Source organism: Neoarius graeffei, chromosome 1 (genome assembly GCF_027579695.1).
Source record: "Neoarius graeffei isolate fNeoGra1 chromosome 1, fNeoGra1.pri, whole genome shotgun sequence".
Lineage (NCBI taxonomy): Eukaryota > Metazoa > Chordata > Actinopteri > Siluriformes > Ariidae > Neoarius > Neoarius graeffei.
Genome location: NC_083569.1, coordinates 34,511,637 through 34,525,546, shown reverse-complemented (window position 1 = coordinate 34,525,546; position 13,910 = coordinate 34,511,637). Strand labels below are relative to the sequence as shown.

The following is a 13,910-nucleotide window of genomic DNA, read 5'->3' as shown; positions in this document are numbered from 1 at the left end:
ATTCCGCCCTGGCCACAGTACCATAAACATGGTGTTCACTGTGCGTTAGATCCAGGAGAAATGCATTGAGCAACAGATAGACATATATGCAGTGTTCATAGACTTGATGAAAGCATTTGATATGGTCAACAAGGAAACTTTGTGGACCATCCTCATGAAGCTGGGCTGCCCACGCAAATTCACCACACTGATATGGCTCTTACATGACAACATGATTGGACAAGTCCTCTCTAATGGTGACTACACAAGCAACTTTAACATCTCAAATGAAGTGAAACAGGGCTGTGTCCTCACCCCCGTGTTGTTGAATTTGTTCTTCTCACAGGTCATATGCCACACTGTGAAAGATCTTGACCTGGGCGTGTACATCAAATATCGCTCAGATGGATCTGTCTTCGACCTTCATCGTCTCTCTGTTCGAACCAAGACCATGGAGAAACTCATCCTTGAAGCCTTCTTTGTGGATGACTGTGCCCTCCTGGCACACAAGGAGAATCACCTGCAGACCATTGTCGACCGCTTTGCTGAAGCATCCAGGCTGTTCAGATTGACAATCAGTCTAGTAAAGACGGAGGTCCTGGTTCAAGCTGCCCCAATCCATCACCATTGACGGAGACAAACTGAAATGTGTGGAAAGCTTCAAGTACCTGGGCAGTACAATCTTTGCAGATGGATCACTAGATAAGGAGATCACATCTAGGATCCAGAAAGCTAGCCAAACACTTGCAAGACTGAGAGTGAAGGCTCTCCAGCAAAAGGGCATAAGACTGTCCACCAAGCTCAAAATCTAGAAGGCTGTAGTCCTTTCTTCACTCCTGTACAGATGTGAAACATGGACCGTCTACCAACAGCACATTAAGCAGCTGGAACAGTTTCACACAAGGTTGCTGCACACGATCATCGGCATATGCTGGCAAGACAGAGTTATGAACCAAGAGGTGCTGGATAAAGCTGACTCAATAAGCATCGAGTCAATGCTATTGAAGGTTCAGCTATGCTGGACTGGTCACATCATCAGAATGAACGACAACCGCATCCCCCAACAACTGATGTACAGGGAGCTCAAGGAGGGCTCACACAGACAGGGAAGGCCCAAACTGCAGTACAAAGACACCCTGAAGAGCAACCTCAAATGGTGTGACATCCAACCACGAGAACTTGAAGCCTTCACCACAGTCAGGAAAGCCTGGAGGTTGCTCACTTCCAGAGCAACAGCTGCCTTCGAAGAGGACCGATGGCAAGGTCTCACTGCTGCAAGGGACAGACATCACAAAGCCGCATCCACCTCAGTCCAAACTTCAGAACACCACTGTGACACCTGTGGGCACCTGTGCACTTCCAGCTTCGGGCTGCGGAGCCACATGCACCCTTATCACTGAATGCACAGACTACGTCATTCTTGGACCAACGGACTACCAAGACCAGTGTTTACCATCTGCAGGACTGTTCAAAAGGTTTAATCAAAAGCTTAAAAGTATGATTTGTAAGTTCATTCATGATGATGCTAAGAATTGTGATAAGTGGTTCAAGCCTCCATTATCTGCATTAAAAGAAATCCTGCAAGCCTCCATAGGGTTCTCCCTATTTGAATTATTGTATGGCATCATGTCCGCATGTGTTGGTGCTTGGAATGTACAGCACATGCTGTGGACTGCTACTTGCATGCAGTGTCATGCTCAAGTTTATTTGAAATAAGTGTCCTACACCTATTCCTGATTAGAGCACAATCACAAAGCGCACTTAAAAGGACTCACAGTAACACAGAGACTTTGTATAGAATATGCTCTGTGCCCTGCATCTGACATTAGCAAACCTTTGTTTATTGCATTGCTTTCCTGGTTTTGACTCATGTTTGTGTTTTTGGACTTTGCCTTGGATCTTGCCACTGATATCCTGTCTGTGCCTTGCTTGACTGGTGATTTTGCACAATGTTTTGGAACTGCTTGCCAGAGTATTTTCTAATAAATCTTCCTGCACTTACATCTGTCTACTGCCCATTCCATGACATGGTGCCTCATGGTGTGAGAGGAGAAATCTTCGAATAGTAAAAATGAAATTCAGTAGATTCTTGGCCTGAGAGCAAAACTCTACACTTTAAGTCAAGTAATACAGGAGCACTTACTACATATGCAGGAACAGCAAGCCTGGCTGTATAATAGTGTCACTTGACTGCAGGAATTTGCACCAGGAGATAAAGTGCTTGTATTTCTTCCCACATTGAACTCTAAATTGCTCATGAAGTGGCAAAGGCTCTCTGAGGTTACGCAGAGATTCAGAGAGTTTGACAATGAGGTTAGGTGAACTGATAGAGGCAATGCACTTCAAAAATACCATGGAGAGAGGATGTCCCTGTGGCTCTGGCAATGGTGGTTCCTGAGAGGGAGGAGCTGAGACTGGAGGCAAGTCTAAAAAATGTCACCAAATTGACCCCCGTCCCTTGTGGAGACTACCTCTTGTCATCCCAGAGAGAACAGGTTGCCAGGTTGCAGGAGAAATTTGCTTAGTGTTTTTTCCTCTACCTGGTCACAACAACCTTACCGAGCTCCATATTCTGACTCCTCTATGTATGGTTGTCCATAGCTACCCATAAGATTTACCTGAACACAAGAAAAATGTGGTTTGGGATGAACTTGAGGCCATGCTTGATATGGGGGTAATCGAGGAGTGTTACACTGACTGGAACAGCCTGGTGGTCCTGGTGCACCCAAGACTGATGGGTCAATCTGTTTTTGTGCATCAACATGGTGTCTAGGGCGGCACGGTGGTGTAGTGGTTAGCACTGTCGCCTCACAGCAAGAAGGTCCGGGTTCGAGCCCCGTGGCCGGCGAGGGCCTTTCTGTGTGGAGTTTGCATGTTCTCCCCGTGTCCGCGTGGGTTTCCTCTGGGTGCTCCGGTTTCCCCCACAGTCCAAAGGCATGCAGGTTAGGTTAACTGGTGACTCTAAATTGACCGTAGGTGTGAATGTGAGTGTGAATGGTTGTCTGTGTCTATGTGTCAGCCCTGTGATGACCTGGCGACTTGTCCAGGGTGTACCCCGCCTTTCGCCCGTAGTCAGCTGGGATAGGCTCCAGCTTGCCTGCGACCCTGTAGAACAGGATAAAGCGGCTAGAGATAATGAGATGAGATGAACATGGTGTCTAAATTGTATGCATATCCAATGCCTTGCATTGATAACCTGCTTGATCAGTTAACTGCAGCTTGCTTTTATTCAACACTGGATATCCTTGACTCCAATATCATGAGAAAAAAAAATAGCAGTTTCCACTCCATTTGGGTTACGCCTGTCTGTCTGAAACTTCACTGGGGCTCCAAACAACCCAAATAGCAACCCTGCCATTTGGGTTGTTTGGAGCCCCAGTGAAGTTTCAGTGTCTCATGGAAAAGAATCCTTGGCCCGCACAGTGCATATGCCAATGCCTATATAGATATCATTCATAGTAATGACTGGCAGCACCATTTACAACATCTGTCCTGAGATCCTTGAGATGGGCAGGACTCACGGCAAATCCAAAGAAGTGTGCAATTGGGCAGGCGGAAGTATGATATCTGGGCTTCCACTTGGGTCACAGGCAAATGTGTCCCCAAATTGATGAGCATGCCCAAGACTCAAGGCTAAAAATAGGGTGAGGTAGTTCTTGGGGGTGGTTGGCTATTATAAAAGGTTTGTACTTAATTTTATGGACATCACCAGCCCACTGACTGACCTCACTAAAAAAGGAGTACTGGATCCAGTCCAGTGGACAGAGCTAGGTGAACAGGCTTTCACCCAGGTAAAATGCAGTTTTGTGTGGGGGCTTTCAGCTGCAAGCCAGATGGCCATCCAAACTGAGTGGGGCAGTTGGTTTCTGTAGCAGCAGGGGAGTGGTCAAGCATCAACTGTGGACGAAGAGGAGGCAGGTTGAACCAGCTGGTAATGTGTGATGATTTTCACTTATGTCTAATTTATTTATGTCTTCTGTGTTCTTGCAGAGAGAAGCTGGTAACTAGAGAGAGAGCTGAGCAACCCAAGGCACCTTTGAGTTGTCGTTACCATCTCTTCATTTCCCCTGAACCATAAGAGTGTTATAGGCTCAACCACACTATCTGGTAGCACCCAGATGAGGATGGGTTTCTTTTTCACTCTGGTTCCTCTCAAGGTTTCATGCTCATGTTGTCTCAGGGAGATTTTGTTTGCCATCATCACATCTGGATTACTCATTAGGGATCTAAATCTAAATCCATATCTGGCTTTCTGTAAAGCTGCTTTGTGACAATGTCCAAAGTATTATATAAATAAAATGTAATTGAATTTAATTGAAGGTGCACATCCTGCACTCTACTGAGGATTTGGAAGCACTATAACTCACCACAGAGCACATGGTCTGCTATGAAGTATAATTCAATCTTTAAAATCTTGTAAAGGTACAAATCTGGTGAGCTCCATGTTGCCACATGCAAAGAAAGGTATAAATGTCCAAAAGTGACACTCCTCTTAATGTAGCTCAGAAGGGAGCCATAGTGAACATTAAATAGCATTTAAGTCAGATCAAAGTGCCTCTTGACCTTGGTTCAAGTATGCTTGCACAATCACATCCTTTACCCAGTAGGATAAACTGTTCTGACCACTTGCACATAATTCTCTGACCTGTCTACCTGAAGTGATGGCCAGCAAAAAGGACCTTCAAATGCAAACGATACTTTATATGTACATGTTCTGTTGGTTCAGTTGCCAAGTTGCACAAACTGCTTAGCACCAAGTCCAAACTCCACTGCTGGACCATTATTTTGCATGGAGTTTTGAGACCATTTGCATCCTTGAGAAAAGTTTTAAATAATTTGTGGAAAGTCTTTGCAAAAATATTATTCACTGTGCATAAGGGATATGTACAAACCGTTTCATATCATAATGAGAAAACACTGAATTTGCCAGCATACAACAGCCTGTTGCCCTGAAAATGGAATTAACATATTCATTAGCGAGAGCCTGAAAGAGAGCGAGAAAAGCAGGACTTATACATGTACAAAGTATAAATCACAAAAATGATGAGCCTTTTTTTTTTAAGCCCCAACACTAAACTTACCTGCAACCACAAATTCATCAATCAACTCAGGCTTACTATACAACCTGAAACATTCATTCATTCATTGGAAATTACATGTGTCTACATTTTATTACCAGTATTTTATTTACTTTGACATTCCAATTTATATAATACATAGATTTATTTCAGCTGATTTTTAAATTTGAAAACATACAAAAAAGTAATTAATACATTAAAAATGTAAAGTTTATCATCATTATAAAAGCAGTCTCTGTACCTGTTGAGGATGTAAGCCCAGGCCATTGAGCAGGTGCATTGTGTACCCTCGATGGCAGGTAATAGAGCAGTGTGTGGGGTCCAGAATGGGGGTGCAGCTAACTGAAGCATGCTCTACTTTCACAGCACTGCAGGAGTCCACAGTGCATGGCCTGTGTACACACCTAGTAAATACATGTACAAGGATTTAAGGATTCTATATTTCAGTCCTGTGGATGTCCCTAAACAGTTACTTATACAAGCTATTTGTAAGCTCTAACTAATGTGATACTTAATAATAAAAACATGTTTAGATATGTAACATGTGCATAGGATGATACTACAAACCCCATTTCCAGAAAAGTTAGGATATTTTCTAAAATACAGTTAAAACAATAATCTGTGATTTGTTAATTCATGTGAAACTTTATTTAACTGACAAAAGTACAAAGAAAATATTTTCAATTGTTTTACTGACCAGCTTAATTGTATTTTGTAAATATAAATGAAGTTATAATTTAATGCCTGTAACACACTCAAAAAAAGTTGGCACAGAGGCATTATTACCATTGTATTACATTACCTTTCCTTTTAATAATACATCTTAATCATATGGGATCTGAGAATACTAATTGCTGCAGTTTTGCAATTGGAATTTTTGTCCATTCTTGCTTGATACAAGACTTCAGCTGCTCAACAGTCCATGGTCGCCATTGTCTGATTCCTCTCTTCATGATGCGCCTCATATTCTCAATAGGAAACAGATCTGAACTGGAAAGCAGGCCAGTCAAGCACATGCACTCTGTGTCTACAAAGCCATGCTGTCATAGCCCATGCAGAATGAGGCCTGGCATTGTCCTGCTTTAATAAGCATGGACTTGGTGGGAAGACACATCACCTTGATGGCAACATGTGTCTCTCTAAAATCCCAATATATGCCCCAATATATCAATGGTAACTTCACACACATGCAACTCACCCATGCTGTGGGCACTGATACCCCCCATACTATCACAGGTGCTGGATTTTTCACCTTTCTCTGATAAACTAGATGGTTGTGTTCACCTTTCACTGAAAAAATGGCCTGTTAAATTAACACAAAAAAATCTTGTACATCGGTTGTACTTATTAAAATCATATCCACTAAGACCAATTAAGTCATGTTCAGTCAAACAGAACATGACTTAATTGGTCTTAGTGGATATGATTTTAATAAGTGCAACCAATGTACAAGATTTTTTTGTCTTAATTTAACAGGCGGGCGGCACGGTGGTGTAGTGGTTAGCGCTGTCGCCTCACAGCAAGAAGGTCCTGGGTTCGAGCCCCGGGGCCGGCGAGGGCCTTTCTGTGCGGAGTTTGCATGTTCTCCCCGTGTCCGTGTGGGTTTCCTCCGGGTGCTCCGGTTTCCCCCACAGTCCAAAGACATGCAGGTTAGGTTAACTGGTGACTCTAAATTGACCGTAGGTGTGAATGTGAATGGTTGTCTGTGTCTATGTGTCAGCCCTGTGATGACCTGGCGACTTGTCCAGGGTGTACCCCGCCTTTCGCCCGTAGTCAGCTGGGATAGGCTCCAGCTTGCCTGCGACCCTGTAGAAGGATAAAGCGGCTAGAGATAATGAGATGAGAATTTAACAGGCCATTTTTTTCAGTGTTGGCACAGAGAACTTAAATGTCTGGTTTTCTTAAAAACAAGCTGAAATCTGGACTCATCTGACCACAGCACGTTTCCACTTTCTTTCTGTCCATTGGTGATGTTTGCAGTCAGAGAAGTTGGTGGCATTTCTGCAGATAATCGATGAATGGCTTCCTCCTTGTGAAATCCAGTTTCAAGTTGCATTTCTGGAGGCAGCAGCGGACTGTGTTAAGTGGCAGTGGTTTTTCCGAATTATTCCCAGGCCCATGTGGCTATATTTGTCACATTAGAGTGACGGTTTCTCAGGCAGTGCCGTGTGAGGGCTCCAAGGTCATGCACACTCAACAGTGGTTTCCAACTTTGCCCTTTATGCACTGAGATGTCTCAGAATTTCCTGAAATATTTTCACAATATTATGTACTGTAGATTTTGAAAGCCCTAAATTCTCTGCAATCTTGCATTGAGAAATGGTCTTTTTGAATTGACTAACAATCCACAAAGTCTGAGCCTTTGGTGCATGCTCCTTTTATACCCAACCATTATACCCTCACCTGTTACCAATTAACCTGCTTATTGTGGAATCTTCCAAAATGGTGTTACTTGAATAGCCTATAAACTTTTCAGTGTTATTTTGCCTCTGTCCCAACTTTTTTTTTGAGTGCATTGCAGGCATCAAATTCTAATTTATTTTATATTTAAAAAATACATTTAAGTTGGTCAGTAAAACTATTGAAAATATTTTCTTTGTACTTTTGTCAGTTAAATAAAGGTTCTTGTCAATTAACAAATCACATATTTTTGTTTTTATTACATTTTGGAAAACACCCCAACTTTTCTGGAAATGGAGCTTGTACTTTCTTTCATTCTGGACCATCAGGACAGTTTCCTTCTGTATTAGTGGAGACTACATATCAAAGTTGTAAGGGTTCATAACACCAGCCCACCAGACAAATAACAGAAAGCACTCAAACAGTGACAATAGCATACTTTTTTTGAGAATGAGAGTCACTCAAGTGCTGATACTGCCTTTGTTGAAGATAAAAATCACTCAAAATAATGATACTGCTCAACTGAGAGCAGGAATCACTGTAACTCATCACAGAGCATGTGGACTGCAATGAAGCTACATCTGTAAAACATCTGCAAAAATGGTAATTGGTGAACTACATGTTGCCACTTCTTTAATATCTGCTTCTTAAACTGTTAAAAGATACACTCCTGTCAGTGCCACCCAAGATGTAGCCATAGCAAAATACCAAGGGCATTTCATGGAAGAAATTGTCTCTTGATGTGCATTCAAGTATACTCAATAACTTCCTTTACTCAATGTACTAGCCTGCATAAAATACCACTATTCAGTGACTTGCCAACTGGCTGTCATTTTCATATCGTGGTTGAGAGCACTCACCAATATGACTGACCTGGGAACATTGTTTTTTGTTATTGTCTTTTGTAGGAATGCTGGGTTCTCCAACACTGTGCACGACTGATAATGCACACATCTCACCGACTCATCTGGCCATAATGATGGTCAGCAAAAATGCTAAATTACACAATATGGCCAAAAGCATGTGGACACCTGATAATCACACTCTTATGAAGCTCTTCCCCAGTCTGTTGCCACAAAGTTGGGAGCACACAATTGTCTAGAATGTTTGTTATGTTGTAGTTTTATTATTTCCCTTTAGGGACCAAGCCCAAATCTGTTCCAACTTAATAATACCCCTGTGCATAAAAGGAGGTCAATAAAGACATGGTTTCCAAGGTTGGTGTGGATGAAGTCGAGTGGCCTGCACAGAGCTGTGACCTCAACCCCACTGAACATCACTGGGATGAATTAGCCTTTTTTCCAACACAGGTGTGCAAATGACCAAATAGGCATAAACCACCACAGCCATTTTCAAAATCTAGTGGAAAGCCTTCCCAGACAAATTGAGACCATTGTGGCAAGAGGACCAACTCCATATATTATTGCCCATTTTGGAATGAGATGTTCAACAAGCACATATGGGTGTGATATGAGGTGTCTACATACTTTTGGCCATATAGTGTATATCTGTGTCTTGCATTGGTTTATTTGACCTTTCCCACAGTGGGGCCACGATTCTATGTGAAGATTTTACACCTTTAGGAAAGGTTTTGTCTACTTCATGCATTCCTGTCAAGAAACTATCCATCTGTCTCTGTTGTTCAAACAACATTGTCATGCATAATTTTGTGGCAGGCCCAGAAAGAGACACTTCCAATCTACTCTGCGCAAACTCCAAAATATCGTTCACAGTGCAATATAAAGGGTTTAAGCCCAGTATTTCACACACACACACACACACACACACACACACTTGGGCTTTGAGTAATGCATGGTCACACACTGAGTTGACAAGACAGTTTTGTTGCTTTGGACTACATAACACTATCCAGTTTTGAGGTTTCTTAAACCCTATTTTATAGGAATAATGTTGATGATCAGATATGTTTTGTTCATGAACCGTTATTTGAGTTCACAAGCTAAACAAATCTGTACTGACAGTCGCAATGCATTTCAATCAGTCCAAGCTAGAGATTTCAAGCATTTTAGTATATGCAGTAATTGTGTTGGATTTATATGCTTGGTTTCATCAGACCATACCACAGTTAGTGTCTGTATTGGCAGCTTTAATCTCAAACTTAGTAATTATTCATATGCCACTGAAGCCAGTATAAGTTCCCTTTTCTCAGGTTGCAATCTCAATATGGTTTTGAGTATGCATGAGTATGCTGTTTAATGGAGTTAGTACATTGGGGGATAGCCACTCATGGACGATTATACCACAAACTGTGTGACACATTTGATCAGCAAAATCCAGCTTCAGCTTTAATATCAGTCTTAATATCAGTCTGCAGAGCATTCACCATTGCTGCTGAGCCACACTCCTATACTCTGATCATCATACACCCAAGCTCTGCTGAGAATAACTGCCCATTTTTGGTCCTGCCACTGCAACACAGCAAAGGAGCTTCTCTTTCAGTGAGGTCAGCAATTAATACCTGTTGCTTACTTCACAGTCCTTGTTGTGGCAAGGCAGTGTCAGAAGAATATAATGATTTGCCAGCAATATTTATAGTGCATGCAAGTGCTTGTCAAAGATTCTCTGTTACCAAACAATTTTGCCATCAACTCCATCAGGGATTTGGAGAATATGCCATCCATGGGAAAGTTGACAAAGTTCAATAATTCACACAAGTTATAAATTTAGTATTATAACCTTAAGAAGTCAGTATTTACTCTGCATCCGCAGTGCACACACTGCTACACAGTGATTCAAACAATAGGCCATTTGCCTGATATTGACCCTTCCCACTCACGTGACCTTCGTAAACGCGACCGCCATTTTGGACATGAAGTGGACTTCGGTTCGAATCGGTTTGAATGCGAGGAAGATGACAAACGAAAAACATAAAAGAAAAAGGAGCGAGATGCAGAAAACACCTTCACTATCCAGCGACGTAGGGCATTTACAGGGCGAGCAGAGGGAGAGGTATTTGCAAAAATTGAGGTTAGCAGGCTTAGAGAACGACGTTTACCTGCTTCCACCAGGATTGTTCACTGACGTTCGGATGTACACGAAGCCCTCGTCTTTACCTGACTTCGGCCCACATGATCTGTATACCTATGTCGTTAAAAACCCATCGCCATACACAGGTATTGATCTGAAAGCATATAAGAGTTTGGATGCCTACAAATATTTTGTGTCAGGCTGGGTCACATACTTACATCAGTGGATCGTCCCTGGAGCCGGTGGTCGCCATCTTATTACAGCTAAGATTTGTTCACATTTTCATTTAATGTCGGTCCTCAGGATAAACAAAATGTTATTAAATGTCATTGAAATAACTTCTTAGTCTGTTGAGACATGGCCCGTTATAAATTTGCTGTTACCAGGCAATGTCCAAGAACTGTATTATTAGGGTCGGTGTCTGTGTTGTAGCAGTGTACTAGCAGCTAGCTGTTAGTACTAGCTAATATCAACAACATAGTAGCTAGTATGTTACTGTAGCAACGTTACGTTCAGTCATTTGGATGACTGTTAAAACGTTACATTCGTTTTAACAGGATCCGATAAAATGATAAATCTTGCCTTGTGTGTTGATGGTTACTACATCCAGGTGCACAACAATATAATGGCATGATGGAAGTCTTGCTGAAAGTAAAAACTTTCTTTGATGGCTATATTCCTTTCGATGCTTCGCCGTTGTTCCTCGTTGTTAGCTGTGGTAGACTACTGGTAGTTCATGTCCAAAATGGCAGCCGCATTTGTTGTGACGTCACGTGGGATGGGTCAATAGCAACACATTGAAGTCTGGTGAAAACAGCAATAAGTCAAATACAAGAATTACCATCACCCTTGATGTGTCAGTTCAGTTCCTCAAGTCCGTAACAGGATAAGAATGAAAAAGAGTCCTCTTTGGCAAGGAAACAAACTGGGCTACTCTGCTAGTTCTGAAGGAAACCACTGTAAAAGTTTGGAACTAAAGGATGTAGAACATCTTATTTCTATCACACTTGATTCAACTCATTGGGTAATTATCAAATTTTCCAGCATTAATTCAGGTGAATCACAGCAGGAAAACTGAAAAGCTTTTATCAAGATTAGCGATCACTGTTTTAGATATTTACTTCAATTCAAATCAAATCAGAAAGGAGTACCATTGTAAACAGAATTGCATGGATGTGTATAAGCAATTAAATGAAGCTGCAATTCAAGTCTGACTTTTTTTTTTAAATGTGAAATATTAAATGCATTGTACAACCCCGATTCCAAAAAAGTTGGGACAAAGTACAAATTGTAAATAAAAACGGAATGGAATAATTTACAAATCTCAAAAACTGATATTGTATTCACAATAGAACATAGACAACATATCAAATGTCGAAAGTGAGACATTTTGAAATTTCATGTCAAATATTGGCTCATTTTAAATTTCATGACAGCAACACATCTCAAAATAGTTGGGACAGAGGCAATAAGAGCCTGGAAAAGTTAAAGGTACAAAAAAGGAGCAGCTGGAGGACCAAATTGCAACTCATTGGGTCAACTGGCAATAGGTCATTAACATGACTGGATATAAAAAGAGCATCTTGGAGTGGCAGTGGCTCTCAGAAGTAAAGATGGGAAGAGGATCACCAATCCCCCTAATTCTGCACCGACAAATAGTGAAGCAATATCAGAAAGGAGTTTGACAGTGTAAAATTTAAAGAGTTTGAACATATCATCATCTACAGTGCATAATATCATCAAAAGATTCAGAGAATCTGGAAGAATCTCTGTGCGTAAGGGTCAAGGCCGGAAAACCATACTGGGTGCCCGTGATCTTCGGGCCCTTAGATGGCACTGCATCACATACAGGCATGCTTCTGTATTGGAAATCACAAAATGGGCTCAGGAATATTTCCAGAGAACATTATCTGTGAACACAATTCACCGTGCCATCCGCCGTTACCAGCTAAAACTCTACAGTTCAAAGAAGAAGCCGTATCTAAACATGATCCAGAAGCACAGACGTCTTCTCTGGGCCAAGGCTCATTTAAAATGGACTGTGGCAAAGTGGAAAACTGTTCTGTGGTCAGACGAATCAAAATTTGAAGTTCTTTATGGAAATCAGGGACGCCATGTCATTCGGACTAAGGAGGAGAAGGACGACCCAAGTTGTTATCAGCGCTCAGTTCAGAAGCCTGCATCTCTGATGGTATGGGGTTGCATTAGTGCGTGTGGCATGGGCAGCTTACACATCTGGAAAGACACCATCAATGCTGAAAGGTATATCCAGGTTCTAGAGCAACATATGCTCCCATCCAGACAACGTCTCTTTCAGGGAAGACCTTGCATTTTCCAACATGACAATGCCAAACCACATACTGCATCAATTACAGCATCATGGCTGCGTAGAAGAAGGGTCCGGGTACTGAACTGGCCAGCCTGCAGTCCAGATCTTTCACCCATAGAAAACATTTGGCGCATCATAAAACGGAAGATATGACAAAAAAGACCTAAGACAGTTGAGCAACTGGAATCCTACATTAGACAAGAATAGGTTAACATTCCTATCCCTAAACTTGAGCAACTTGTCTCCTCAGTCCCCAGACATTTACAGACTGTTGTAAAGAGAAAAGGGGATGTCTCACAGTGGTAAACATGGCCTTGTCCCAACTTTTTTGAGATGTGTTGTTGTCATGAAATTTAAAATCACCTAATTTTTCTCTTTAAATGATACATTTTCTCAGTTTAAACATTTGATGTCATCTATGTTCTATTCTGAATAAAATATGGAATTTTGAAACTTCCACATCATTGCATTCCGTTTTTATTTACAATTTGTACTTTGTCCCAACTTTTTTGGAATCGGGGTTGTATGTGAGCATGTGTGAAGACGTGGAAGAGCCCACCCTCAGCGCACCCAGTCAGGGCGAGGGGACTGAAATGACAGGATGTACGCAATGCCACCCCAAGCACAGCCACATGAACAGTGGAGAAGTTCAGCAACAAAGCAGCTGTCTGGAAGAAGGGTATGCTCAAGTCATGGGTCACGTTCACCACCAAGGGGTTATGCTGGCATGAGAGCTCATAAGTACCTGCACACACACACACACACACACACACACACACACACACACACACACACACACACACACCTTTAACTACTAATACTTTTAACTTTCAGAGGTATATCCCTATGAGTTTTTGCCCAATTTTAAATGCTTAGGTTTAATAATCAATAAAAGTGCCCATTTCAAATAGATACAGTGGTGCTTGAAAGTTTGTGGACGCTTTAGAATGTTCAAATTTTCTGCATCAATATGACCTAAAACAACATCAGATTTTCACACAAGTCCTACAAGTAGATAAAGAGAACCCAGTTAAACAAATGAGACAAAAATATTATACTTGGTTATTTATTTAACGAGGAAAATGATCCAATATTACATATCTGTGAGTGGCAAAAGTATGTGAACCTCTAGGATT

The 13,910-nt window shown here is 41.6% G+C and overlaps 1 protein-coding gene across 2 annotated transcripts in view; it reads right to left on the bottom strand.

Moving 5' to 3' along the window:
* pappa2 (pappalysin 2) overlaps nt 1-13,910 on the bottom strand; it is a 312,855-nt gene that overhangs the window by 127,833 nt on the left and 171,112 nt on the right. For both annotated transcript variants that reach the window (XM_060931153.1, XM_060931162.1), the window contains exons 14-15: nt 13,345-13,519; nt 5,299-5,461 (exon numbers count right to left, since the gene is read on the bottom strand). In XM_060931153.1, coding sequence (XP_060787136.1) covers nt 5,299-5,461; nt 13,345-13,519 — 338 coding nt within the window. The remainder of the gene's footprint in view (nt 1-5,298; nt 5,462-13,344; nt 13,520-13,910) is intronic.